The 27,806-nt window shown below is 49.6% G+C and overlaps 1 protein-coding gene across 3 annotated transcripts in view; it reads left to right on the forward strand.

Annotated features, from left to right (window-relative positions):
* Window positions 1-7,846, forward strand: part of IL2RA (interleukin 2 receptor subunit alpha) — a 52,595-nt gene extending 44,749 nt beyond the window's left edge. For 2 of the 3 annotated variants that reach the window (XM_021064060.2, XM_084978890.1), the window contains exons 7-8: window positions 462-528; window positions 4,787-7,846. In XM_021064060.2, coding sequence (XP_020919719.2) covers window positions 462-528; window positions 4,787-4,811 — 92 coding nt within the window. In that variant the 3' untranslated portion in view covers window positions 4,812-7,846. 3 annotated transcript variants of the gene reach the window in all.
* Window positions 7,847-27,806: the final 19,960 nt, after the last annotated feature.

Here is a 27,806-nt window from a genome sequence, read left to right on the forward strand (position 1 = left end):
AGGGGGGGAGGGGCTTGGAGGCGCGTCTAAGGCAGAGGATAAAGTAGGACCACAAGAAAAGCAGCATCTGGGAAACAGGAACCCTTTGGGGAGATGCCAAGTGTTTATCATTTACCTTGATATGTCAGCACTTCTCTTCCCCATCCCGGGCCTCACGCACGGCCTCTTTGAGGCCTGGTCTCTGAGCCTTTCTAAAGAGGGGGCCCATCAGCTGCTCCCCCCGAAAGCGTGGAGCCCCCCAAGGAAAGGCTTGTGCCCTTTCCGTCCACAGGCCCAGGCTGGGGGCCCTGGAGCCTCCGGGAAGCCCCGCGGGGCGGGAGCAACACGCTGCATAGGGGCGGGGGGCGGGGGTGGGGACAGAGACCCGGCGCCCCGCCCAGGGAGCCCTTTGCTCAAGGTTGGGGTTAGGGGTGGGCTTTCTCAGCCCGGGGCGCCTCCCCTGACCTTCCTCCCGTCGACAGTGGCCGGCTGCGTCCTCCTGCTCCTCAGCATCCTCCTCCTCAGCGGCCTCACCTGGCAGCGGAGACGGTGAGTCCCCGGTGTTGAAGGAAGCCCCGCCCATGGTGGGGGGGGGGCGCGGCGCCGGAAAGCACCCCCACCCACCCCTCGCCTCTCAACCCCCCCCCGCATTCCCAGATGAACCCACAGAATTAACGCTGCGGGGAACTGGGAAAGCCGAGGAAACAAACATCCACTGAGCACCTACTGTATGCGGGCTGGATGCTTATCTTCTCAACGTTATTGCCACCTGACACCTTTGGAATAGCAACAGCTTAGGCAGGATAAGCAGCGCGGAGAAGTTGCACAGCAGAGGCCCAACTGCAACCTCTATCCAGGGCCCAGGACCACCCTGAACCTCCCCCACGCTCCCCACCCCCCGCAGCAGACGCTCACACCTGAGCCCCCCAACCTGACCCAGCTGTGGCCTTATTTGCTTAATTCAACTTTCACCCGCAGAAGAGAACAACCTGGAGAGATTTTATTTTAAAATACACCACTGCTTACTTGGGTGGGCCCCAGACAAGAGTACTTTGGTTTTTTTCCAATTGAGATAAAATTCTTCATTTTAACCATTTTAAAGTGCAGTATGCAGTGGTTTTTAGCAACGCAGTGTAGACACCACCACTATCTAATTCCGGGACATTTCCATCGCCCCAAAAAGAAAGCCCCCACTTGCCAGTTCCCTGCGTCCCCCATCCCCCGGCCCCCACGATCCACTGTCCATCTCCACGGCTTTGCCTGCTCTGGACATTCCACGGAGGTGGACACATACCCTGTGTGACCTTCTGTGTATCCTTCTAAAGCCCCTCAGATGCATCTAATACACATCCATCCAGTTTACACAACCCATGCTGGGCCCACGGTTCTGTTGCTTGAGTGAGTCAGAATGTCCCAGTGGGCTTGTGCAAGCAGAGCCTGGGGGCCCACCCCCAGAGTCTGAGTCAGCAGGTCCAGCAGGACCTGAGAATGTACATGTCTAACCCAAGTTCCCAGGTGACAGTGGTCCTGCTGGTCCAGGACCCAGCTCGGAGGACCACACACAGTAAGTGTTCAGAAGCAAGAGTGAAATCATTAAATCATTTCTCTCTCACACACACACGCATACACACACACATACACACACACACAGCCAGTCTCGCCCTCCTTTAGAGAACCCATCCCCAAGGAGACGCCCCCCCAAGGGTGTACTCGGCCAACCCTGATATCAACCCCCAGGAGGACCCCCAAATGACAGAAATTCACTCCCCCAAACCCAAAGCCCTTTGACCCTACAGCTCGCCTAGCCAGAGGGAAACCATCAAATTCCTGCCATTCTTAGGTTGATCATCAGGCCCACAATTTTCCTCCTGTGAATTTAAAAGTACCAATGACTGCAATGCAAAGAAGCAGCCCTCTCGTGTTATGGTACTAGGATTTGTTCGCAAGGAATATTCTCTCTGCTGCGGGGTTGTTGCAGGATTCCCTGAGATGCTGCAGATAAAGGGCCCGAGATGTCAGTACTCAGTCAGAGACCCCCTGCTTTCCCAGCTGCCAACACTTAATACCTGCCAAGGGTCTTTTTATGTGGTAGCTTAAAGACCCAGAGCCTTGGCATTCCTGTCGTGGTGCAGCGGAAACGAATCCAACCAGGAACCGTGAGGTTGCGGGTTGGATCCTTGGCCTCTCTCAGTGGATTAAGGATCCGGCGTTGCCGTGAGTTGTGGTGTAGGTTGCAGTGGAGGCTTGGATCTGGCATTGCTGTGGCTGTGGTGTAGGCTGGCAGCTGCAGCTCCAGTTGGACCCCTAGCATAGGATTGCAGCCCTAAAAAGGAAAAAGCAAAAAAAAAAAAAAAAAAAAAGACCCAGAGCCTGCACACACATAGAGGGCTGGAGCTATTTGGGAGCAGTAAAGGTTTGGAGTTGATAAGGTGAAACAAAGAACTGCCTGAAACTAGATGAGTTCCCACAAGATCTCCCGGAATTGCAACACGGCCACAGCAGCAGAGGGTACACACCTCAAACTGAACCCTGGTCAGAGAGCTGGTCCCCAAGTCCTTCCTAGGATCCAGTTTCATCTGATGGTGCCCTCTAGTGGCCAAACAGAACTCTTACTCTTTCTTTTTTTCTTTTTTTGTCTTTTTAGGGCTGCACCGCCGCGGCACATGGAGGTTCCCAGGCTAGGGGTCCAACTGGAGCTGCAGCTGCCAGCCCATACCACAGCCACAGCAACGCCAGATCCAAGCCACCTCTGCAACCTACACCACAGCTCATGGCAACGCTGGATCCTTAACCCACTGAGCCCCGATGGGAACTCCCTCTAGCAATTACTAGGAATCCATGATGAGCTAGAGTTGGCTGCCTTACAATGACTCCTGAGAGCTAAAAGTTAGATTTTGCAGATTTTTGTGAACAGTTTTTAAGCATAGCCGTCATTAAAAATTAAAGTACAGGAGTTCCCGTTGTGGCGCAGTGGTTAACGAATCCAACTAGAAACCATGAGGTTGCGGGTTCGGTCCCTGCCCTCGCTCAGTGGGTTAACGATCCGGCGTTGCCGTGAGCTGTGGTGTAGGATGCAGACTCGGCTCGGATCCCACATTGCTGTGTCTCTGGCATAGGCCGGTGGCTACAGCTCCAATTAGACCCCTAGCCCGGGAACCTCCATATGCCGTGAGAGCGGCCCTAAAAAAGGCAAAAAGACCAAAATAATAATAATAATAATAATAAAGTATATAGGAGTTCCCATTGTGGTGCAGCAGAAACGAATCCGACTAGGAACCGTGAGGTTGCAGGTTTGATCCCTGGCCTTGCTCAGTGTGTATGGATTGTTAGGCCCTGGCAGTAAGTGCCTGGTTCATAGGAGACACTCTCATGGCAGCCTTTAAATTGAGATACAGCTGACATGGAAAGGGGTGGAAGTTGAAGGTGTAGGGGGTGTCGATTTGATACATTTATCTGTTGCAACGTAATTGCCACCCCCTGGGTTATGGCTCACACTTTCACCGCATCACATGATTCTCTCACCACATGACCCCTGCTCTCAGAAGCCTACAGACTCGTGGAGGAGAAGAGAAAACAAAATAGAAACTTCAAATATGATTTATTAAAGCCTAAGATCGAGGTGTTGCTGGAGCAAAGAGAGAGGACACTGATCCTACACGCAGGTGCCCAGAAGGCTTTCCGGGCTGGCAATGCCTGCTGCACCTGCGTGGGGCGGGGGGAAGCAGGGGGCGAGGGGACGGGAAGGCGGGGTAAAGGGCACTGTCATGTTTGGGGGGTCGAGCTGCTCTGAACACAAGAGCGTAAAGCGATGCTGCAGGCAGGGCTGGCTGGGGACCAAGTCACGGGAGGTCCGGCCAGAGGGAGGAGCTTGGACCCTGTCCCGAGGCATCGTGGAGCCCCAGAAGCTCACTTACAGGACGTGGTAGCACTGGCCCTTTGAATTTAAGGCGGGTAACGGGTAATGGCGGTGGCAGTTTGATTGTGTTGCGATGGAATAAATACAGGCAGGGGGCGGGGAGAGCATGGACTGAGTCGGAGGCATAGGTTTAAAAGGAAGAAAAGAATAGAGAAATACAAGAGTCAGGGGGTGGTGGCTGATTGGAAGTGGGGGTTAAGGAAGACGGCTGACTCGGGATGACGCCAGGTTTTAGAGGGACGGGGGACCACAGTCAGCACAACTAGGATGAATTGCAAAGTGCGGGTGGAGGAGGGAGCCCCCTGGGAGCACCCCGCCCCAAGCACAGCCCACCCTAGACTCAACCCTGAGACCCCCTTGGCCTCCACCCACGAAACTGTGCGGGTCTCAGGCTCTTTCTCAGCTCCACTCACTGCCGCACGCTCTGATTGCGGTGCCGTGAGGACCAGTCTTGGCCGCTGGAGGGTGGAAGGGCCGTGAGGTCAGCATGCGGGAAGATCGCAGTATCCTAGGTGGCGTTTAAAGTTAGCGGGTCGGGAGTGTCCGCTGTGGCTCAGCGGGTGAAGAACCCGACTCATATCCATGAAGACGCAGGTTCCATCCCTGGCCTCGCTCAGCAGGTTAAGCATCTGGCGTTGCCCTGAGCTGTGGTGTAGGTTGCAGATGCAGCTCGGATCTGGTGCGGCTGTGGTGTAGGCCGGCAGCTGCAGCTCCGATTGGACCCCTAGCCCGGGAACTTCTGTATGCCCCAGGTGTGACCCTAAAAAGAAAAAAAAAATAAAAAGATGAATAAAGTTAGCAGGGCCGTGGGGGCGGACGCTGAATGCCCCACCACATCATCTTTCTTGGGGCTGTTACCCCCTTGACTCTGACTTGGTGATGTCACTGCAGGAAGAAGAACAGAAGGACGATCTAGAAAACCAAGGGCAGTAAGAAGCCAAGAGCAGCCCGCAGAGGTCATGACCCACAGTCAAAATCAACGAAGCGAAACACTCATCCAAGAAGCATCTCCTGGTCCCGTGGGTCTGGGGCAGCTCTGCAGTCACATCCCGAAAACCTCGGCAACTGCAACCCCATCGTGACACCAGCGCTGGAGCATCAGTGCGTGAGCTGGACCTGTGTCCAGGCAGCAAGTCTAAGATCGCTGGAGGAACACGGAGGAACAACCAGAACTCTTGGCCCTGTTTTCACATATATGGGCTCATTAAAGCAGGACTGGCATGGAACGCTGTCCACACCATGTACGGCACAGAGAGGAGCAGCTTCCCGCTAAGCTCATCCCGATTTCTCAGGTTAGAGATGGCAAGGACAGCCCTGGCACTAAGACGAATACACGCACGCTCTCTACCCTGTGCAACTGGACCTTGTCCCTTGAGCCACATGGATCCTTCCCCAGCCTCTGGTTGACTGGCTCATTCTCCTACTCGCATCCTTTAATGAGAGCCCTCAAAGACCCCTGGACTGGCAATGAGGAACCCATTTGTCCCTAGCTTAGTCCTCTGAACCAACCCCCTTCCACTGAGCCTTCAATTTTGAGTTTCTAAAGAGCAGAGGCCTTGGTGAGATAAGCTTTGGGTAAAGACCAAAAGAGGGCAGCCCAGCCCTTGGAAATGCAGGGCTTCACTCTTTGAAAGGACTTCCCTGGAGTTAATGTCGGGAGAAGCAGCAGCAGCGAGGTCCCAGGAAACGGGTTATTCCAGTCAAACAGCCTCAGCTCTAAGTAACTGATGGGCCTCTTCAGTAAGAGCTGGGATTCTTTGGGATTGCTGAAAATGAGACGCTGCCTTTGGCCTGCACAAATTCAATGTTTACAGACAGACACACGATATGCAAATGTGTACATTTCCAAAGAAGTGTCATAAAAACACTGATAAAGGAGCAACACTTTCAATGTTTGTGGAGGGAAAGAAAAAAAGAAGCAGTTGGGAGGGGGGGAGAACAGAGTGACTGTGGAAGAGGTCACACCAGCCGTCCTCACACTGTCACCAAAACATGGAGCGAATCAAGATCACCCAGAGGCCTCGTTCAACCCCAGAAGGCTGGGTCCACGTCCCGGTCCTGAGTCCGCAGGTCTGGGGACGGGCCCGAGAACTTACATTTCTAACGGGTTGCAGGCGATGCTGCAGGTGCTGCTGGTCCGGGGGCCAGGCTTTGAGAAGCACGGGTTAGACCTCTCTGCAGCCCACCCCCAACGTCCACGGTAAAAATCGGCCTCAGGTGCTGAGACCAACCTCTCGTGTGAGATCCCAGGTCACCAATCAGTTGACTCAGCTGTCCTGGTTGAACAATTAAGGAGACTAATGAAAAATTTAACCAGCAGCCAGTTTTCATTTCTACAGGCAGGAAAGTGCTATGAAAAAAACAGGCAGGTGTCAGCAGGTCCATCTCCAGATTCAAGAACCATTTTCTGTCCTCTGTGACCAACCAAGTACAATGAGATGCCAAGGCCACCCCATCCCCACCCCGTCCCCTGTGCATGTTTTCTGGGTAAACTCATGTTGAGAGGAATCTCCGACCCAAACCACGAATCTTAATCTTACTTATTTTACTTGAGTACAGTTGGATCACCATTCCTCACTTTAGGAGAGGGAGGTCTATGAGATAAAAGTGTTCTCCTAAGACGGCTGACCCTTGAACAACTTGGGTCTGAACTTCAAGGGTCCCCGCATAAGTAGATGTTTTTCTCAGTAAATACTGCAGTTCTACACCATCCGTGGTTGGTTGAATCCACAGATGCAGAACCATCGATACAGAGGGACCACAGGCACACAGAGCCCGTGGATACAGAGGGCCAACTACAACTTACATCTGGATTTTTACTGCACGGAGGGAGGGGCTAACATGGCCCCATGTTGTTCAAGGGTCTCTCCTTCTCGGACACGTATATGGTGGGGTTTCCAGAAGCTCCAGGATGTGGGATGATGTCGCCGTTCCAGTGTTAAGATAGGAGTTTATTGCTGTTGTTTATACACAAATCAATGAATAGGATTTTTTAAATTTCTTGGTGTAAATATAGTAAACATCAATAGACAGAACTACATAAACAAAAGCGTGGGGCGACCCCAATACTTTTTAATAAGGTAAAAAAAAAAAAAAGCAAACAAGCACTCATCGTCGGTCATTTCACAAATAAATCAAAACCATGGTGAGATGCCACTTCATACCCACGAAGGGGACAATAAGGGGGACAAGGGAAATAACACGGTTGACATGGATGTGGCGGAACAGAAACCCTGGCGCGTTGCGGGTGGGAATGCAAAACGGTGCAGCCACTGTGGTGGTCCTTCCTCAAAAAGTTAAACACGGAATTGCCACGTGACCCAGCGATTCCACTCCTGGGTATGTCACCCAGGAAAGAAGACAACCCACGTCCACACGGGAATTGCACGTGTCGGTTTATAACGGCATTATGGCCAAATAGCCAGGAAATGGAAACCACCCGAATGCCCACCAGTGGGTAAATGGATGAGCCAACGGTGGTCTCCGCACACGGCGATATGAGTCTGCCATGAAAAGAATGAGTCCCGAGAAAGCCTATGGCGTCCACAAGCTAAGAACCATGAAGCAAAGTGAAAGAAGCCGCCACACAGGTCACATGTTGTACAATTCCTTCTACGCCAAGTGTCCAGAACAGGCAGCTCCAAAGAGACAAAAAGCAAGTGAGTGATCACGGGGGCGGGGGTGAGTGGCCCTTAATGGGTACAGGGTGTTTTTCTGAATGACTGGCCACCAGGGGCCTGCTGCCTGGCACAGAGAACTCCACCTGATCTTCTGAGATTAAAAAAAAAAAAAAAAAAAAAAAAATTCAGTGATAATCTGTGTGGGAAATGAATCTGAAAGAGAATGGCTGTGTGTACACGTGTCACGGAATCACTCTGTTGTGCAGCAGAAGGGAATCACAACCTTGTACATTAACTACACACTTCAATAAAGATTTTATTTTTATTGGTATTTACTTATTTTTGCTTTTTAGGGCCACACCTGCGAAATATGGAGGTTTCCAGGCTAGGGGTCAAATCAGAGCTACAGCTGCTGGTCTACACCACAGCCACACCAGAGCCGAGCTGCATCTGTGACCTACACCACAGTTCATGGCAACACTGGAGCCGTAACCCACTGAGCGCGGCCAGGGATTGAACCTGCAACCTCTTGGTTCCTAGTGGGATTCACTTCCGCTGCGCCACAACGGGAACTCCAATACAGATTTTAAAGATGAGGGGGGAAGCACAGCACTGTTGTGAATATGCCAGATGCCGCTGAACTGGTTATGACGGCTAATTGTATGTTGGGTGAATTTCACCTCAATTAAAACAGAAAAAGAGGTCCTGAGAGTAAAAATCTGAGCACAGCTGGTTCCCGTCTCGATTCTCAAAGAAGGGTCCCCAGAGCTCACGGTGGAGGACTAGGGTCTTCCTGACGTTTTCACGGTGACGTGCTTTCGAGTATTCTATTAGGTTAGTATGAGACTCCGAATAACTTTTTTCAAAAACCAAAATTAACATATTTTAGCATATTGCTAAAGTCTACTCAAGACTCAAATTCAGGATTCTATTGAGAACTATGAAATTTGCATAGCTTCCAGGAAGAAGGCTGCTATTGATAAGTTACTAGAACTGCCTTGAGTTGGTTTCGGTTTTTTTTTTTTTTTTTTTTTTTGTCTTTTGTCTTTTGTTGTTGTTGTTGCTATTTCTTGGGCCGCTCCCGTGGCATATGGAGGTTCCCAGGCTAGGGGTCGAATCGGAGCTGTAGCCACCGGCCTACGCCAGAGCCACAGCAACGTGGGATCCGAGCCGCGTCTGCAACCTACACCACAGCTCACGGCAACGCCGGATCGTTAACCCACTGAGCAAGGGCAGGAACCGAACCCGCAACCTCATGATTCCTAGTCGGATTCGTTAACCACTGCGCCACGACGGGAACTCCTGGTTTCGGTTTTTAATGGCCGGCACTCGCTCGGCTAAATTATAGATTACTGTCAGTCCTTTTCACATAGGGGTTGCGTCCGATGGCCCCCAACATGTAGTCATCATGTTCCATTCAACTGGTTGTGGGTTTTCCGACTTATCCACAATGGGCAGCCATTGATCTTGGCATCAGTGATGCTGTTGGCCAGACTTTTCAAATAACTAGGTTGTTGGAGATGCATCTGCCGTATATGGAAATTCCCAGGCTAGGCGTCAAATTGGAGCTGCAGCCACTGGCCTGTACCCTAGCCACAGCAACGCAGGATCCACCACTGTGGTTCAGTGGTGTTGTCACTGCAGGGGCTCAGGTCACTGCTGTGGTATGAGTTTGATCCCTGGCCCAGGAAGTTCCACATACCAATGAGCACAACCAAAAAAGAAAAAAAAAAAAAAAGTCTCCAGAGAAAATCCAGGGAAACCGCAGAGATAGAAACACCACCAGAGAGGTGATTCCAGCCTCTGACACCACATACAGCAAACACCAAACACAACCTCATTCTTATGCAGATAAACACAAAGCCCCACACCAAAGGTCAGCTGATTTCAGTGACTTTTATCTAGTGTATCTGTCCAGCTTTCAACCACAAATTACAAGGCATACTAAAAGGCTGAAAATGCAGTTTGAAGAGACAGAGCCAGCATCAGAACCAAATACGGAAGTGGCAGAAACGGGGAGTTCCAGCTGTGGCACAGTGGAAATGAATCCCACTAGCATCCATGAGGACACAGGTTCGTTCCCTGACCTTGCTCAGTGGGGTGGAGATATGGCATTGCCATGAGCTGTGGTGTAGGTTGTGGACGAGGCTCAGATCTCATGTTGCTATGGCTGTGGTGCAGGCCAGCAGCTGCTGCACCAATTCGACCCCTAGCCTGGGAACTTCCATATACCACGGGTGCAGCCCTAAAAAGCCAAAAGAAGAAAAAGAAATGGCAGAGATGTTGGGATGATCAGATGGAGAATTTAAAACAACCACGGACAACAAGCCATCCTGACAGAGACTGCCATGCCCCCCTAAATCCACTCTTCCATTGGTCACAAAAGCCCCTGGTTTTAGTGGAACACAGCTAAGGATTATGTTTGCCAGGCTCCCTTGCGGCTAAGTGTGGCCACGTGACCAATTTGACCAATGGGACAGGAGTGTCGTAAAGTGAGCGGTTTCCAGAATGTGCCCTTGAAGAGAAGAGGTGTGCCTGCCCCTTCTTCACCTCTGCCACGGCTGACAGGTGGCCTTGATGCTGGGAGTTAGAACCACCAGTGAGAGAGAAACTACAAGTTAAGTTTGATGGGAAAATAAAACCAAAGGAGTCTGGATGTTGAGCACCAAGGAGAGACCACACCAGGGCTGCTGACTCTTGCTCTGTACCTAAGACACAGATACCCTCCCTTTAGGTGCTGTGCCTCTGCCCTCCTTAGAGCACATCTGTACCAGCATCCCACAGCCATCATCCACCCCCACCGACATCAGACATACTCGTGCCCCTCCCTCAAATTTGGCTCATACAGTCATATCGGTGTCAAAATATTTTCAATGGAAAATAGGACAAGAATTAGCATTCAACATGTAAGCAGGCTTCCAAGTAAATACACGTTTTCTGTTCCATAAACATCACCTAAAAATGTTTCCCTCTAGAAGGTAAACAAGTATATCTGAGGAAACGGCATCGATTCTCTGTACTAATTTGACAACTTCCTTACTCATCTTTAGAGAATGAGTGTAGTTCATTTGCAATGTCCCTGAAGGCTTTTCCAAGAGTGTGGGCTCAGATGGGGATGCTTCTGGCAGGTGGGGATTTCAGGTTAAGTCAGGAATCAGAAAGAGAGAGCTGCTGAAATGTTCAATGCCAATCTCTTTGTTATTTCATTCCTCTTTTGAAGGAGTGCAGTGCAAACCCGTGTCCTCTTCATCTATAATAAGTTATCCTTCATATATGAGTTATTCTACTGATTTGAGGGTAGGATCAGAGGCTATTCCATGTGGAAAAACAGGCTAAGAACTGCCTTCATGCAGTCAGGTAAGGTGGATGGCTAAGAGCTTTCCACTACTTGGCTTGGAAGGGAAAGTTTGGCTTCAGCACTTTAGACTACCTCAAAGGAACAGAACTTAAGAGAGAAGTTATATAGTGTTTGAAATCGTCAGTGGAGTAAATGCCTTAGAGCAAAGTGGTGAACGAGGAAGCAGTACCATTAATCCGTAAAGAGTAGAAGATGCAGCAGGAGATGTGCTGGCACCTCCCTGTCTTTCCATGCCCTGTTCTCTACTGTTAGGGGCTGAATCTTTGCCAACTACACTTCCCAGATGCTCTTGTCCCAGCCGCAGGCTAAGGTGGTTAATTGGAAGTTCTAAAAAGAGTTTGGAGGACAGATGAAAAAAGAGAAGCCATACTCCTTCCTGTCTGCGTCTAGTGGCATCTCCATCAGCCAGAGATGGCTGTGGGCTCAGCAGCCGTGGCAGCCCCAGTAAGGAGAGCAGCAGTTGGCTGCCATTACAGGGTCCAAAAATATATGCAGTTACCGCAGCACCGATTTCAGGGGCAGCCAAGTTTCCTCCATGATCAGCCCTAAGAATACTCCTGGTCTCATGTAACATCACCTCCTCCCCTGGTTCTTCCAGACCTGGCTTCCTGCAATACAAACCTTTTCTGTTTTGCTACTTTAGCCCTTTGGACACTTCTGTAACCAGATCCCTGTATAAAATGTGTCCCTTAGGCTCCCATTTCTGGCCAAGATGGAGGAATAGAGACTAAGTTTAGTCCCCATTCCCAAAACAACTAAAAAATGGGGGGGGGGATGAGATAACACTTTTCAAGACATTGAATGTGAGGCAGTGAAGGACATTAATCCCTAAGGAATGAGAAGCAAATGAGGTGAGCCTATGCTGGCCCTGGCTTGCTGCCCTGAGGAAGTCTCAGGTGTGGGGCAGGGAGAAGGGGCCCCCTCAGAGACCAGCAAACGTGATGATTTGGAGGGGGGGCTGAGTGTCCAGGGAGGCCCAGACCAGTCACAGCAAGGACACTGAGGAAAGAGCAGTACCGGGAGTGAACCTGAAACCTGCAGGTTCTGGAAAGACTGCTTTAGTGTTCTTCATTTCAGCAGAGTGCTGACCATCCAGTGCATGAGAGGAAACTACTCAGGCCAGGAAAAGAGCTCCCCTAAAGAACTGGAGGAAAAACACACAGCTCACATGGGCGTCAACAGTAATACCTGATCGACCAGCCAGCCTGAAGCAACACCTAATCCCATTATTCATGGGAGGGCTCAGAGGGGCCACCCCTAGACTGCAAATCCTAATCCCATTATTCATGGGAGGGCTCAGAGGGGCCACCCCTAGACTGCAAATCCTGCCTGACACAGCTTCAAAGCAAGACCCAAAAGGATCAAAGCGTATCCAAGCAATTAACTGTACCCCGGAACTAAGCTCAAGAATGTTTACAGGAAAGTAAAAAATACCCAGCAGCCAGCCAGATAAAATCTATGATCCAGTCAAGATATACAGCTATGCAAATAAGCAGGAACCTGTATGACTCACAAGGAGTAACGGTCAATCAAAACCAAAGTGGAACTGAGAGAAAGGTTAGAATTAGCAGCCAAGCACATTAAAACAGCAACAAAAACTTTATTCCATGTGTTTAAAAAGCTAGAGGAAAGATAATACATGTTAAGTGGAGACATGGAAGATATTTTTTTAAAAGATCCAAATCAAATTTCTACATATGAAACTTTAAATCTCAGACTAAAAATCCACTAGATAGGGATTAACAGCAGATTAAACACTGCAGAAGAAAAGATTAGTGAACTTGAAGAGACAGCAATAGAAACCAACCAAAGTAAAACACAGAGGAGAATAAAAGACTTGGGAAAAAAAATATCTGTGACTTCTGGAAAAGATTAAAAAGAAACCATGTATGCAAAATAAAACATAAAGGGGGAAAAGACAAAACAATACAAAACAAAACAAAAAAACCCTAGCACGTGAAAAGAGAGTCAACATCTTAGGGAAATGCAAATCAACAGTACAATAAGATGCTACCTCACACCCATCAGGATGGCTGCTATCAAAAAAGAGAAATAGGAGTTCCCACTGTGGTGCAGTAGAAACGAATCCAACTAGGAACCATGAGGTTGTGGGTTCAATCCCTGGCCTTGATCAGTGAGTTAAGGATCTGGCATTGCCGTGAGCTGTGGTGTAGGTTGCAGATGCAGCTCAGATCTGGTGTGGCTGGGGCTCTGGCGTAGGCCGGTAGCAACAGCTCCGATTAGACCCCTGGCCTGGGAACCTCCATATGCCATGGGTGTAGCTCTAAAAAAGACATAAGACAAAAACAAACACACAGAAAATAACAAGCGGTGGCAAAGAAGTGGAGAAATTGAAAGCCTGGTAGACCATTAGTAGGAATGTAAAATGCTCAAAAAACTAAAAAAAGAGCTACCCTATGATTTGGTGATTCCACTTCTGAGTATATACCCCAAAGAATAAAAATCAGGGTCTCAAAAAGCTATCTGTATACCCATGTTCGTGCAGCATTATTCATAACAGCTAAAACATGGAAGCAACCCCGGTGTGCATCCGCAGATGAATGGATAAATGAGATGTGGTCTTTATACACAGTGGAATAGTTTCCAGACTTAGAAAGGGAGGAAATTTTGCAATATGCAACAACACGGATGAATCTTGACAACATTGTGCTAATGAAATAAGCCAATCACGAAAAGACAACCGCTGTCTGATTCTACTAACATGAGGTATTTGGAGGAGCAAAATCATAGACAGAAGGTGGAATGGGGGCTGTCAGGGCTGCAGGGGCTGGGGGATGGTGAGTCATTGTTTCATGGCTACAGCATTTCAATTCTGCAAGATGAAGGGAGTTCTGAAGATGGACAGGCTTAAGGCCAGGAATTCAAAAAGGGTTAAAACGGTAGATTTTGTGTTATAACTTTTCCTACCACAATTTTTTAAAGTACTTACTGTTTGATTCCATTTATTTTATGTAAACTCCTATAAAATGCAAACTAATGTACAGTGACAGAAAGCAGACGGTCAGGGGAGGGACAAGCAGGGGCAGAGAGGGGATTACCAAGGGGCACTGTATGGCTGTGGTTCTACAGGGGCAGACACGTCAAAACTTAGCAGTTGCGCCCTTCAAACATGTGCTGTACACCAATTAACCACCCCCCACAAAATTTTCTAAAAAGTTCACCCCTTTTTAAAATTCCTGGCTGGATTGCAGGTTTTTTAGGGGACTGGTCTCTGACTGAATGTCTTCTGGTCTCACCAGCCAGTAGGTTCTGGTGGGGCAAGCTGTTGGTAATAACCCATAGTTCCTTGTTTCTTGCCCCACCTGATAGTGTAGAATTTCAGTCCTGCACACACTCACAGACACACACACACACACACACACACACACACTAGCTCACTCAGACACCTTTGGGAATCTCCAGCAGCCAGCTGGCAGAACGGCATTTGCACTAAAACAAGTTCCACGTGCCCTAGACTCTCACTGCATCCTCCGTGAACCCTGCATCCTCCGCTCAGACCTCCAGCTCGTCTTAGCATCAAGTTCTCACTCACAGCCAGGGCCCGAGGGGTTCACCTGACTCGCCCAGAGAGGTGTGAACTCCAGCAGTGAAGCCAAGTGAGCAGGACTTCCCGTCCGTGCACATTCAGAAGATGGCATGAAAGTTGTGCCGGGGTCCCTGGACGTTAAGCTCCCCACGTTCTCACTTCACAAATCAGCAGCACCACTCTCTAGGGAACACCTGCAAACAGCAGACTTCAGGGCCGTGTGAAACGCTGACACATAAAGTATTACCCCTGGGGAAGTGAGAAAGTCAGACACCAAACTGTGTTCTGAGTCCCTACAACCACCTACGCTTGGACTCAGGAAAACAAAGTCACCGGATGCTAATCTGCTGGTTCAAAGAGCATCCACCAGGTGCGGGACAAAGAAGGTGGGGGACCTGGACCAGGAGAACTGGCTTCCTCCCGATGCCCAGTCTCCCCGCCAGCCCCACCAGCCCCGCCAGCTCAGCCCTGCCAGCCTTGGTGTCAGGGAAAAGGGGGAGGGGTGTCTAGCTCAGTGCCTCCCCTTCCCCTGCCCAGGGCTCTGCAGAGGGAGTAGGTTCTGATCCAAGCACCCCATTAAATCGAGACCCGAGAACCTGGGCAGCTACGTAGCGTGACAGAGACACTTGTCAGAGTGATCCCGGGAATCTTTTCATGACATGTGCATGTATCAAAACATCAAATTGCACATCTTCAATGTATGTAATTTTTATACATCAAAGATACCTCAATCAAGCTGTTTTTGGAGTTCTCCCGTGACTCAGCAGGTTAAAGATCAGGCGTTTCACTGCAGTGGCTTGGGTCGCCACTGTGACATGGGTTTGATCCCCGGCTCTGGCACCCCCCCCAAAAAAAACCAACTAAACTAAAAATGAATAAATAAAGCCTTTTTTTTTTTTTTTTTTTTTTAAGAGCCTAGGAGAGTCTAGATATTTTGAGAACAGCGGCCAAACACAAATCCTGCACCATCAAGGGAAAAGCCAGGGAGAGCTTCCACAGATGGTCTAAGCTCTGAACTCTGAACAGGACCCAAATGTCCCCAGGTGTCCACGTGGGTGTGAGGGGTGGACTGCAGGCGAGGACAGATGGGCACACTCGCCAGGCTTCAGCAAGGAAGGAGACTGGGCGCAGGGAGGGAGCCAAGGCCAGGACCCATTGGCACCCACAGGCTTGCAGGTTGCCAGCTGCTGGGCCTGGAACAGGGAGTCCCCACTCAGCACCTGGGGACTTCCCATCCAGGGTGGGACGCCCCCTCCTGTGTGTGGCCAATTGTAACATCACCACCCCCAACAACCCCCCCAACCCCACCCCGAGAATCCGAGCTGCCTGAGCTCCCAAGGAGGAAAAAGGCAGTAGAATCCTGGGAGGAATTTTAAACTAAACTCTGATGGAATTGGCGATGGAGAGCTTACTGGCATGGACGGAGGAAAGGCAGGGGGTGGCCGAGATGGGACCCAGGGCACTGGGCAGGTCAGAGGCTGAGTCAGAAAGTAAGGTCACGAATCTGCAAGGCTTCTGCCCCCCGGGTCCTGCGAGGGTGGCTGTCTGCTCACGCTCCCTGGAGGAATCGGACGGCAGCTTCGCTCCCCAAACTACACCGGAGGGGTGTGCGGGCTCTTCCTCTCCTCCCCCCCCCAAAAGCGCCCTCCAGAGAGATGTCTCAGTCACTGCAAGCTGACAAACCCTGTGCTGGGCTCCTCAGAGGCAATGATATTAGAGAATAAATAAGCCGTAAGTACAGTGGGCACACGACACCTCTAATGGGTACAAGGGCTCACGAGCTCTCGACGGGCTCCCCGACCCTGTGCAGAACCACCCTTTCGTGCTCAGGCCTGGCTGTGTGAGTTGCTTCAGATCTCAGCACAAACTGGGATAAAATGTAGCTCCAAAAGGAAACAAACGTTCACGCTATAAGCCACTAGTATGTGGGGGCTGTTTGTCACTGAGCCCAGCTTGGCCGATTCTGACCCATACACTGCCACTCAGAGATGCACGGAGATTGCAGCTTCCGTTTAATCTACAATGAATCAGGCCTCACCCACTTGTGGGCAGGAAAAAAAACTAAGCAAACAAAATGTCCTGTCCGATTGAAATAATCCCTGTGAGCAGTTCAGTTTTTCCTAAACAAAAAGGTTCAGGAGTTTCCTGGTGGTCTAGCGGTTAAGGAATTAGTGTTCTGACTGTTGCGGCTCGGGTTCGATCCCTGGCCTGGGAACTTCTGCATGCAGCAGGTGTGGCCAAAAATAAATGAACGAATGAATGAATGACGCTCAGTTTCTGAAATATCCTCTCCCTCCCTCTGCGTCTTGCCCTAGATGGTTCCAGGTAGTGTGGGCAGAGGAAGAGGCTCTGGACTTTGTGGCCCTGGCAAGAGCCTGGTCCTTCGCGTTCTCCAGACCCTGAGGCCAGCTGTCCAGCTGGACTTCTCAGCCGAGGCTGCATCAGGCATAAACAGTGACCTGGTCTCTCGAGGTCCAGTTACCACCCCCGCTGGCTCTTCCCTGCAGACCCAAACCCCTCTTGGTTCCTACCAGACTCATAGCCCATTCTGGGGGTCCTGTGACCATGGAACCCATGCAGGCACCTCCCCTCACCACTGTCAGCCTGCTGGAAAGCTCCCTGGCCAGACTGGAAGCTATGCACTGGGCCGCAAGCACGCAGGGCCTCTCTGCTCCTGGACACACCGCAGCTGGGGGCAGGGGGAGACACTGGCTGAGCATCCGCCGGAGGGGGGACATCAAGAGGCATGTCTTAGCCAAGTCCTGGCTGAAGAAGGCAGTGGCCCTTCAGCTCTTCCACACACCTGACCCCGTCCTGCACCTGCCTCCCTATCTGTCATATCACATCTCCTGGGCAAGACCAGGCCCACAGTCCCCCTATGTAAAACTCTCAGAAGCTAACAGCCACCAAACGTCACGCTTGCTATGCTAGAGGCGGCATCAAAGGCAGCATCCTTTCTCCAGACCGTAATCTGGCCTCAAGCCTATCTGTTTATTCCTTGGCTTAGAAATCCTACCGTGGGATAGTTCATGAAGCATATTAGAAAGTGTTTAGTGCGATGCTGGTAAGGTCAAACCGTCCTCTGTCACCGGCTAGCTGTGTGACCTTGGAAATCTTACCTAACCTCCCGATCCTCCAAGTCTGAGCTGGTAAAATGCGTGTATTGGTTCCTTTGGTTCCTTTGCTGGTTTTTTTTGGTTTTTTTTGTTTTTGTTTTTTTTGTTTTTTTGGTCTTTTTGCCTTTTCTAGGGCCGCTCCTGCGGCATATGGAGGTTCCCAGGCTAGGGGTGCAATCAGAGCTGTAGCCGCTGGCCTACGCCACAGCCACAGCAATGCGGGATCCAAGCCGCATCTGCAACCTACACCACAGCTCACAGCAATGCCCGATTCCTAACCACTGAGCAAGGCCAGGGATCGAACCCGCAACCTCATGGTTCCTAGTCAAAGTCATTAACCACTGCACTACAATGGGAACTCCTGGTTCCTTTGCTGTTTGAGCAAAAGGTTAGCATGAAAATATTAACACCTTGGACGCCTAGAAAGGGTTCAACTCACGGTGCCTACAAACGTGATCATCAGGGAGTTTCCACTATGACTCAGTGGATTAAGAATCCCACTGCAGTGGCCTGGGTCACTCTCAGAAGCACGGGTTCGATCCCTGGTCCGGTGCAAGTGGGTTAATTTAAAGTCAGCATGGCTGCAGCTGTGGCGAAGGTTGCAGCTGCGGCTTGGATTCAATCCCTGACCTGGGAACTTCCACATGCTGCAGGTGCGGCCAGAAAAAAACAAAACAAAACAAACATTATCTCCAGTCTTAGGATAATGATCAGTCATTTAAAAGCAAAAAAAAAAAAAAAAACAAAAAACTATTTTAAACATATCCTACCATGTAGCTTAGCAATTTTACTCCTAGAAAGAGAAATTTACTATATACCTATAAATTTACACATATGCATAAATGCATATGTATGTGTATGTATTAAATATGCATATGCAATATGTAATATGTATACATATATAATTGAATATAGATACTATAAATATATACATGAATAATACATATATAATTGTATAATTGCATGTTGTTGTTGTTTTTCATCTTTTTAGGGCCGTACCCGTGGCACATGGAGGTTCCCAGGCTAGGGGTCGAATCAGAGCTATAGCTGCCAGCCTCAGCCACAGCCACAGCCATGCCAGATACGAGCCTTGTCTGTGACCTACTAGTCAGATTTGTTTCTGCTGAGCCACGACTGGAACTCCTAAATGTAATTTTATATATGCACAAAATACCTATATATGCACACAGGTACACAATATTTGTAAAAAAAAAAAAAGTTCACAGAAGCTTTATTAATAATTACCCAAAACTGCAAACAGCCTGTGTACCAGCAGGAGAAAGAACGAATTATATATTCCAACAATGGAATCCTACCCAGCAATGAAAAAGGAATGAACTACTGATATACAAAGAAAAAACCTCAAAAAAACATGCTGAGCAAAAGAAGCCACAGCAGTTGTTAACGAATCCAACTAGGAACCATAAGGAGGCAGGTTCGATCCCTGGCCTTGCTCAGTGGGTTAGGGATCTGGCGTTGCCATGAGCTGTGGTGTAGGTCGCAGATGCAGCTTGGATCTGACATTGCTGTGGCTGTGGTGTAGACTGGCAGCTGCACCTCTGATTTGACCCTTATCTGGGAACTTTCGTACGCTGCAGGTACAGTCCTAAAAAGCCAAAAACGAAAGAAAGAGAGAGGAAGGAAGGAAGGAAGAAACTACCGCTGAACCCGTGATACCCTGCAGGCTGTAAAATGTATACGCTTTAGAAATGTTAAAAACATGGGCCAAAAGTAAGTTTTAGAATCGCCGACCTTTGGTAGCTCAGTCCTTTCTTAGCATTTCTCCCATAACAACCCAAATTCCCACAAAACATCTCCCCGCGCCCCACAAAACACGTGGACTTCCCAGACCCTTCTGCGGTCTCAGAAGCACAAGAGAGAAAAGCACATTAGTTATTTTCCAAATACAATTCTGGTCCAACAAGAATATTGCCCCACGGTTCTTAACGAACTTGCCCAAGGTCAGAGTCCTTTCTTAATGGTCAAACAATGTTTTTATTTGGTTCAAGAGGCAAGAACATGCTTCAGTCTTGACTTGAGGTCAAACGTGTTCTCCTCAAGAAGACTCTGCCTGTGGAAGTCCCTGTGTGGGATTCCCTTCCAGATGGGTGTCTCCTGGCTGCAGTGGTTTATGAATCCAAAGTTTCTCTGGAAGGAAGTAGGTGTTTGGAACCCAAAATTCACTGCCCCCTCGTACTTAGCAGATATTTAAAGTCTTCATGAGAAGGTTCCTGTCCTGGCTCAGTGGTTAATGAATCTGAACCATGAGGTTGTGGGTTCGATCCCTGGCCTCGCTCAGTGGGTTAAGGATCCGGTGTTGCCATAAGCTCTGGTGTAGGTCACAGATGCGCCTCAGAATCCACACAGCTGTGGCTGTTGGGTAGGCTGGCAGCTGTAGCTCCAATTTGATCCCTAGCCTGGGAACCTCCATGTGCAGCAGGTAGGGTCCTAAAAAGCAAAATAAATAAATGAATAAGTAAAGGAATAGACTGAAGGATCCCCAGGTACCAACCCCATAGGGAAGCACATTTCTTGCTTTCTCGTGTGCTTTTCCAGGGTGTTACTGAACAAGGGGGCGAACACAAGCAAATGTGGAGTTCCCGTCGTGGCTCAGTGGTTAACGAATCCAACTAGGAACCATGAGGTTGCGGGTTTGATCCCTGGCCTTGCTCAGTGGGTTAAGGATCTGGCATTGCCGGGAGCTGTGGTGTAGGTCGAAGACGCTGCTCAGACCTGACATTGCTGTGGCTGTGGTGTAGGCTCCAATTAGACCCCTGGCCCGAGAACCTCCATATGCCATGGGTATGGGCCTAGAAAAGGCAAAAAAACAAAAAACAAAAAACCCACAAGCAAATGTAAACATAGCCTTATTTTTTCCTTCCTCACCTAAGAGGCAGCATATACTATGCACAGCTTTGCCTGCGGTTTGGCTATTTGCTTTCTTAATATGGAGATCTTTTACACATTCATAGAAAAAGATTTTTTTTTATAACTGCATTATATTCTCTTGGATGCATGTTAAATTATACAACTACTTCCTACTGAAGGCCACTTGGGTTACTTCCTATCTTCACAACTATTAGGATGCTTCCTAACAACTCAGAATCTGTAAGTTCTTACGACTAAAAAAAATTGCAGGAGTTCCTGTTGTGGCTCAGCAGAAATGAACCTGACTAGTACCCATGAGGATGAGGGTTTGATCCCTGGCCTCGCTCAGTGGGTTAAGGATCTGGTGTTGCCATGAGCTGGGGTGTATGGGAACTTCCATATGCCATGGGTGTGGCCCTTAAAAAAAAACACACACACACACACAATAATCACTATTTTCTTTTCTTTTTCTTTTTTTGGGCTGCATCTGTGGCATATGGAAGTTCCCAGGCTAGGGGTCAAATTGGAACTGCAGCTGCCAGCCTGCACCACAGCCACAGCAACGGGGGATCCGAGTTGCATTTGCAACCTACATCACAGCTCATGGCCATGCCAGATCCTTGACCCACTGAGCGAGGCCAGGGATCGAACCCTCATCCTCATGGATACTAGTTGGGCTGGTAACCCACTGAGCCACAACGGGAACTCCCATAGTCACTCTTTTCAAAGCTGGAGATACCACACGAGGACCTATATTTTCAATATTTCTTCACAAATTAAATGTCCAGGGGCATGGATACAGGCCACCCCCTTAGTCATCAAGAGCTCCCACCTCTTCCTCTCTGCCCACTAACCCCGCCATCTGGCCCTTAGGCACATCTGGCTTTGAGATTCCCAGATCAGTCTTGGGTTTGCATTGCTAAAACCCTAAGCTTCTGCCCCTTTCTTCCTTGGTTTCATCCTGAGTCACTTAGGGACAAAGCGGGAGGCTCATGAGAGCCCTTCCAAGCCTCTCTCACCAGGAACTGAGAGAAGGGTGGTGGAGGCAGGCTGGGGGCAGAAGAGGGAACAGATGTATATTGTGAAGACGAAGGAAGCGTCCCCAGGGTGACAGGCCAAGCGGGGCTCCTGGTGAACAGAGGTCAGTGGGGGATGGTCATGCTGTAACTGAAAGTGGCACCAAAGCTGATTCATCTTGGAGCGGTTTGCTTTTCAAGCCCATCCTCGGAGTTGGCTGTCGCCTTGCATGCGAGGTGACAGCAGGAGTGGGAACCTGGGTCCCAGCTGTTGGCCTTCCACCCAGGGTGGAGTTTCCAACCTCGCCATCTGTTCCTGCAGCCCCTCCATCCATCTTCCTGGTGGTTTGGTGCGATGAGGGGAGAGAAACTTGAGACAAACAACTTCACTTCCTGAGCCACTGCCTGAATGACACCCCTTCTCCCGCCGCCGCCGCCGCCGCCGCCTCTGGACATTTAGATGAGGGCCTGAACTGAGGGTGCTGCCACAAGTACGAGCTTTGCCTTTGCTTTGCCTGGGGAACCTTTTAAAATAAGCTCTTACAGTCAAGGCTGTCATAAGCTAGGGACCTCCGCCTGACCACCCTATGAGGAATGGCTGCCCGCTGCCCTGCTGTCCCTCTCCTGCTCGCGGCCACCTGGGATGGAGGACTGTCCTTCCCCGGGCTCATGGCACCCGCTGGCTTCTGCAGTCTGTAAGTAGTAATACACCTGCGACTCCACTTCCTTGATGGGAGTATATGGAAACCTGGCCTTCGATCAAAACGACCCCGTGCCCCCGCAACCCTCTCCCCCCGCCAAGAGTAGGAGCCAGGATGCTGAACGAGCCACCTGCCCACCCACCCAGGGCCGGTGCACCTCATTCCACAGGTCATAATCTGCATACTCTCTCTCTCTTTTTTTTTTTTTTGCTTCTTGCCTTTTTAGGGCTGCACTCATGGCACATGGAGAGTCCCAAGCTAGGGGTCGAATCAGAGCTGTAGCCACTGGCCTACACCACAGCCACAGCAACGCCAGATCCAAGCTGCATCTGCAACCTACACCACAGCTCGAGGCAATGCTGGATACTTAACCCACTGAGTGAGGCCAGGGACCGAACCCGCATCCTCATGGATACTAGTTGGGTTCATAACCCACTGAGCCACAACGGGAGCGCCCATAATCTGCATGTACTTAATCTATGATGCCAGCTCGGCTTCTCACCACATCTGGCACCTTGCCTTGGCAGATGGCTGGCTTAGCATCACAGATAATATTCCTCCCAACTCTTTCTCCACCCTTAACTTCGACTTAACATTGTTAGCTGACAACGCTCTACATTGATCCTAGGCAGTTTACAAAGGACAATATATTAAATATCACAAAATGTGTCTCATACATGTAACACGTATGAGGCATTTGTTACATGTCGGACACTGCTCAAAATGCTTTCAGGAACTCTTTTAATTTTCACAACCACCCTAGGGTGTGGGCCCTATTGTTCCCATATATGCAGAACTGGAGCGAATGTGGCTTCAAAGTCAATTAAAACATCAAAGTTTGGAACAAAGTTTGTTCCAAATCAAACACAAACAGACATGTAGAAGCAGAAAACAGAACAGCGGTTCCCAGAGCAGAAGGGATGGGGGAGGGTCAAATGCATCAAGGCATCAACTATTTGGTAACGAACAGGAACTAAATTTGTAGTGGGGAGCATGCTGTCGGGTAGACAGAAGTAGAAATATGAAGTTTTATAAATGAAACTTATGCCATGCTCTAAATCATGTTACTGCAATACAAATAAAAAGCAAATGTTCCAAACAGGATGAGGTACCCCAGAAAACTAAATACGGAACTACCCATATGACCCAGCAATCCCACTCCTGGGCATATATCTGGATAAAACTTTCCTCGAAAAAGATACATGCACCCATGTGTTCACTGCAGCACTATTCGCAATAGCCAAGACATGGAAACAACCTAAATGCCCATCAACAGATGAATGGATTAAGAAGATGTGGTATACACACACACACACACACACACACACACACACACACAGAATGGAATACTACTCAGCCAGAAAAAAGAGCAAAATAATGCCACTTGCAGCAACATGGATGGAACCAGAGACTTTCATACTGAGTGAAGTAAGTCAGAAAGAAAAAGACAAATACCACATGATATCACTTATATCTGGAATCTAATATATGGCACACATGAACCTTTCCGCAGAAAAGAAACTCATGGACTTGAAGAACAGACTTGTGGTTGCCAAGGGAGGAGAGAGAGGGAGTGAGATGGACCAGAAGTTTGGGTTAATGGACGCAAAGTATTGTATTTGGAGTGGATCCAACAATGAGATCCTGCTGTACAGCACAGGGAACTCTATCCAGTCACCTATGATGGAACATGATGGAGGATAATGTGACAAAAAGAAGGTATATGTATATATGTGACTGTGTCACTTTGCTGTATAGTAGAAATTGACAGAGCACTGTAAGCTAACTGTAATGGAAAAAATAAAAATCATTATAAAAATTTTATTTTATTTCATTTTATTTTTTGTCTTATTTGCCTTTTTAGAGCTGCACTCGAGGCATACGGAGGTTCCCAGGCTAGGAGTCGAATCAGAGCTGTTGCTACCGGCCTCCACCAGAGCCACAGCAACGCATTAAAAAAATTTTAAAAAGCAAATGTTCCAAAACAAGTTTGAGTTAACAAATAATGAAACTTTCAACAGTTGTTAAACGTACGCCCCTGTGACGGTGCTTAAATATTTCAAATTCAACATTCACTTCATCACGTTATTTTTCAACCACAAAAGTGACTGAATTGTGGAGCTCACGCAGTGGCTCAGCAGGTTAAGGACCAGACATGGTCTCGGTGAGGATGCAGGTTCCTCAGTGGGGAAGGATCCGGCGTTGCTGTGAGCGGTGGTGTGGGTTGCAGACGTGGCTCGGATCCCGCGTTGCTGTGGCTCTGGTGTAGGCCGGCGGCTGGAGCTCTGATTCGACCCCCAGCCTGCGAATGTACACGTCTCGGTGCAGCCCCCTTTTGAAAAATGTGATTAAAGTGTATGGATATGAGGCTGCAAAGGAGCATAACTGAGTTATCGAGGAGTGGGTTGGTTTCTCGGAGAGTTTTGCTACTGAAGACTCTTTACGGGGAAGGAAGAAAGGGGTGATTTTCTCCAAGAGCAGGCAAGCTTCTGGTTCTAGAATGTGGGCGCCGCCCCCAACCCGGGGATGCAGTTCACAGATCATTTAATTGTTTGGCGTTTATCGGCGTGTGGCAGGGCAGCTGACCCAAATCGGCCTTTTCTGGAGGAAGACCTCAGCTCATCGAAGGAGCCTGCCCAGAGTGTGAGGCTGTGCAAAAGGGGTCTGCATGGGATGGAGGTGGACAGGTGGGCTCCCCAACAGGGAGTCAGGTGGGTCCCCTGAGTCCAGAGGCCAGAGGGTGGTCTGGACAGCGACCATGCAGAAATACCCAAGAAGACACAGGTCACGGACCTCTCCCAATTTCTCCTGCAAAACCCAGGGGAAGGGAAGAGGTCCATTTGCAACTGGGGGTAGGGGGAGAATGAGAGCAGATTTTTGTTGATCTTGGAGCTAGACGCAAAGAATTACAAAAATAAGAAAAGGTGGTATTTTTTTATATACTTTGAGGCTTGAGATGCAATTCTTCCCTCTATGTGTCTTTCTGCTGTCTCTCTCTCTCTCTCTCTTTTTTTTTTTTTTTTTTTTTTTTTAGGGCTGCACCTGTGGCATATGGAGGTTCCCAGGCTAGGGGTCAAATCAGAGCTACAGCTGCTGGCCTACACCACAGCCCCAGCAACACGGGATCCGAGGCACATCTTCGACCTACACCACAGCTCACGACGATGCCAGATCCCCAACCCACTGAGCGAGGCCGGGGATCAAACCCACAGCCTCATGGATACTAGTCGGATTTGCTTCCACTGCGCCGCAGCGGGAACTCCCTCTTTCTGCTCTTCAGCACAACTCCCTCTGCGAGTGGACTGGTTTGCTCAGTCCCTCTGCCTCGAGACAGCCGCAGTTTCCCCAGGTTGGCTGCCCCGCTAAAGGAGCTTTGGGTGATCCGTGCAGACTCACCTGGCCTTGCCTCCTAAGCCAACATCCCCCAAAGCCAAGCGCGCTGCCCTTCGGTGAGCGGCTGAGTGCCCCCCACCCCCAGGGTGGGAACCTGCTGCCGCCCGGAGTCTTCAAGAATCTTAGAATTACCATCGGCACCCACGATGCCACTCCCAGGCATTTACCCCAGAGGACTGAAGACACACGTTCACACGAGAGCTTGTACACGAATGTTCACAGCAGTCTTATTCCTCACAGCCAACAGGTGGAAACAGCTCAACTATCCGCAAACTGGTGAAGGAATGAACGGAATGTGGGCTACCTGTTCCATGGGCTTTTCTCCCATCACAAAAAGGAATACAGTACTGATACACCCTGCAACACGGACGAACCTGGCACCAAGCGCCCTCCGTGGAAGAAACCGGGCACAGAAGGACCTATTGCACGACTGCGTTTCCATGAGATTCAGAAGGGGCACATCTGGGGCAGGGGAGGGAGGGAGTAGGGGGGACCGGGAACTTGGGGTCAACGGATGCCAACTATGGCTCTTGGAATGGATGTATGAATGAGATCCTGCTGTGTCGCACCGAGAACTATGTCTAGATACTTACATCGCAACACGACAATGGGAGGAAAAAGTATGTATACATGTTTGTGTAACTTGGTCCCCATGCTGTACAGTGGAAAAAAATAAAGAGAGAGAGAGAGAGAGGGAAAAAAAATAGGAGAAAATCTTAAAAAAAGGAAAAGAAAGAAAGGGCAAATCCATGGGAAGGAAAGGAGATTAGAAGTTACCAGGGACTAAGAAGAGGGGAAGTTGAGGGTGACTCCCAACAGATGCTGGGTTTCTTTCAGGGGTGATGGCAGCATTCTGGACTTCGACAGTGCTGATGGCTGTACAATACTGTGAATGAAAACCACCGCAGGACACACGCTAAAATGCTGAATTGGAGTTCCTGCTGTGGCCTAGCAATCACGAACCCTACTCGGATGCCGCGCAGGTTGCAGACAAGGCTCGGATCTGGGGTGGCTGTGGCTGGGGATAGGCTGGAGGCTGTCCCACTGATTCGACCCCTAGGCGGGGAGCTTCCATATGCTGCAGGTGCGACCCTCAAAAGATAGATAGATAAATGATGGAGTTCCCGTCGTGGTGCGGTGGTTAACGAATCTGACTAGGAACCATGAGGATGCAGGTTCGTTCCCTGGCCTTGCTCAGTGGGTTAAGGATCTGGCGTTGCCGTGAGCTGTGGTGTAGGTCGCAGACATGGCTCAGATCCCACGTGGCTGTGGCTGTGGTGTAGGCTGGTGGCTACAGCTCCGATTCGACCCCTAGCCTGGGAACCTCCATATGCCGCGGGAGTGGCCCTAGAAAAGGCAAAAAGACAAAAAAAAAAAAAAAGATAGATAGATAAATGAATGAATAAATAATTAAAGGTGAATTTGCTGTTATATGAATTATATCTTACTTTAAAAAGTTAAGATCCCATAACAAGGAGGAGGAAGAGGGGGTGGAGAATAATCCATTAGCTTCGATCCTCAGCCTCCCCTTCTCGGTGGCCCAATGTGACATGTTACCCTCCCTGAGGGCCCCTAGGGTCCCCTGTCCATCACCGCCAGAGCACAGCCTAAGGCTGAAGACCCCACATGGGCCCTCTGATTTGGAGCCTTCGAGAGAACCCCACCCGAGTCACCCCTGAGGCATGGACACCGTACCCTGGGAATCCAGCTGTTCGGCAGCCAGGCCATTCGGCCTGAGAAAACGGGTCTTGGAAATTTCTTGTTCTCAGAAATAAAGAGGCCATATTGTCACAGGTGGAAGTGTGTCACCCTAAAAACGTATATGGAAGCCCTAATCCTGCACAACTCAGAAACTGACCTTAGGTTCATCAAGGGAAAACGAGGTCTGAACCGGGTATGACTGGTGTCCACATAAAAAGGAGACGTTTGCACACAGACAGGCACAGAGGGCAGCCCAGGGAGAAGCCAGTCACGTGACTGCAGTGATGCACCTGCAAGCCCAGAGACACTAGGAATTGCTGGCAAACACTGGAAGATGGAAGAGGCAAGGATCTTCCCCAAGGGCCTTGGGAGAGAGCAGTGTGACACCCCGATCCCGGACTCCTGGCCTCCAGAACAGTGAGAGAATCAACTCCTCTGCCGAAAGCCGCCTAATTCTTGCTACTCTGTAATGGCAGCTCTAGGAAACTCACAGCCATTACGAAAGCACACGGTTGTCTGAGACCCACGTGTTTTCAAAAAGAAACCATCAGCACTGCCCGGAAAAAGGAACAAACCATGGACACACAGCAA

Source organism: Sus scrofa, chromosome 10 (genome assembly GCF_054392235.1).
Source record: "Sus scrofa isolate SSC_HxYL_T2T_F1_AM1 chromosome 10, Sscrofa_HxYL_maternal_Yorkshire_Landrace_v2.0, whole genome shotgun sequence".
Taxonomy (NCBI): Eukaryota; Metazoa; Chordata; class Mammalia; order Artiodactyla; family Suidae; genus Sus; species Sus scrofa.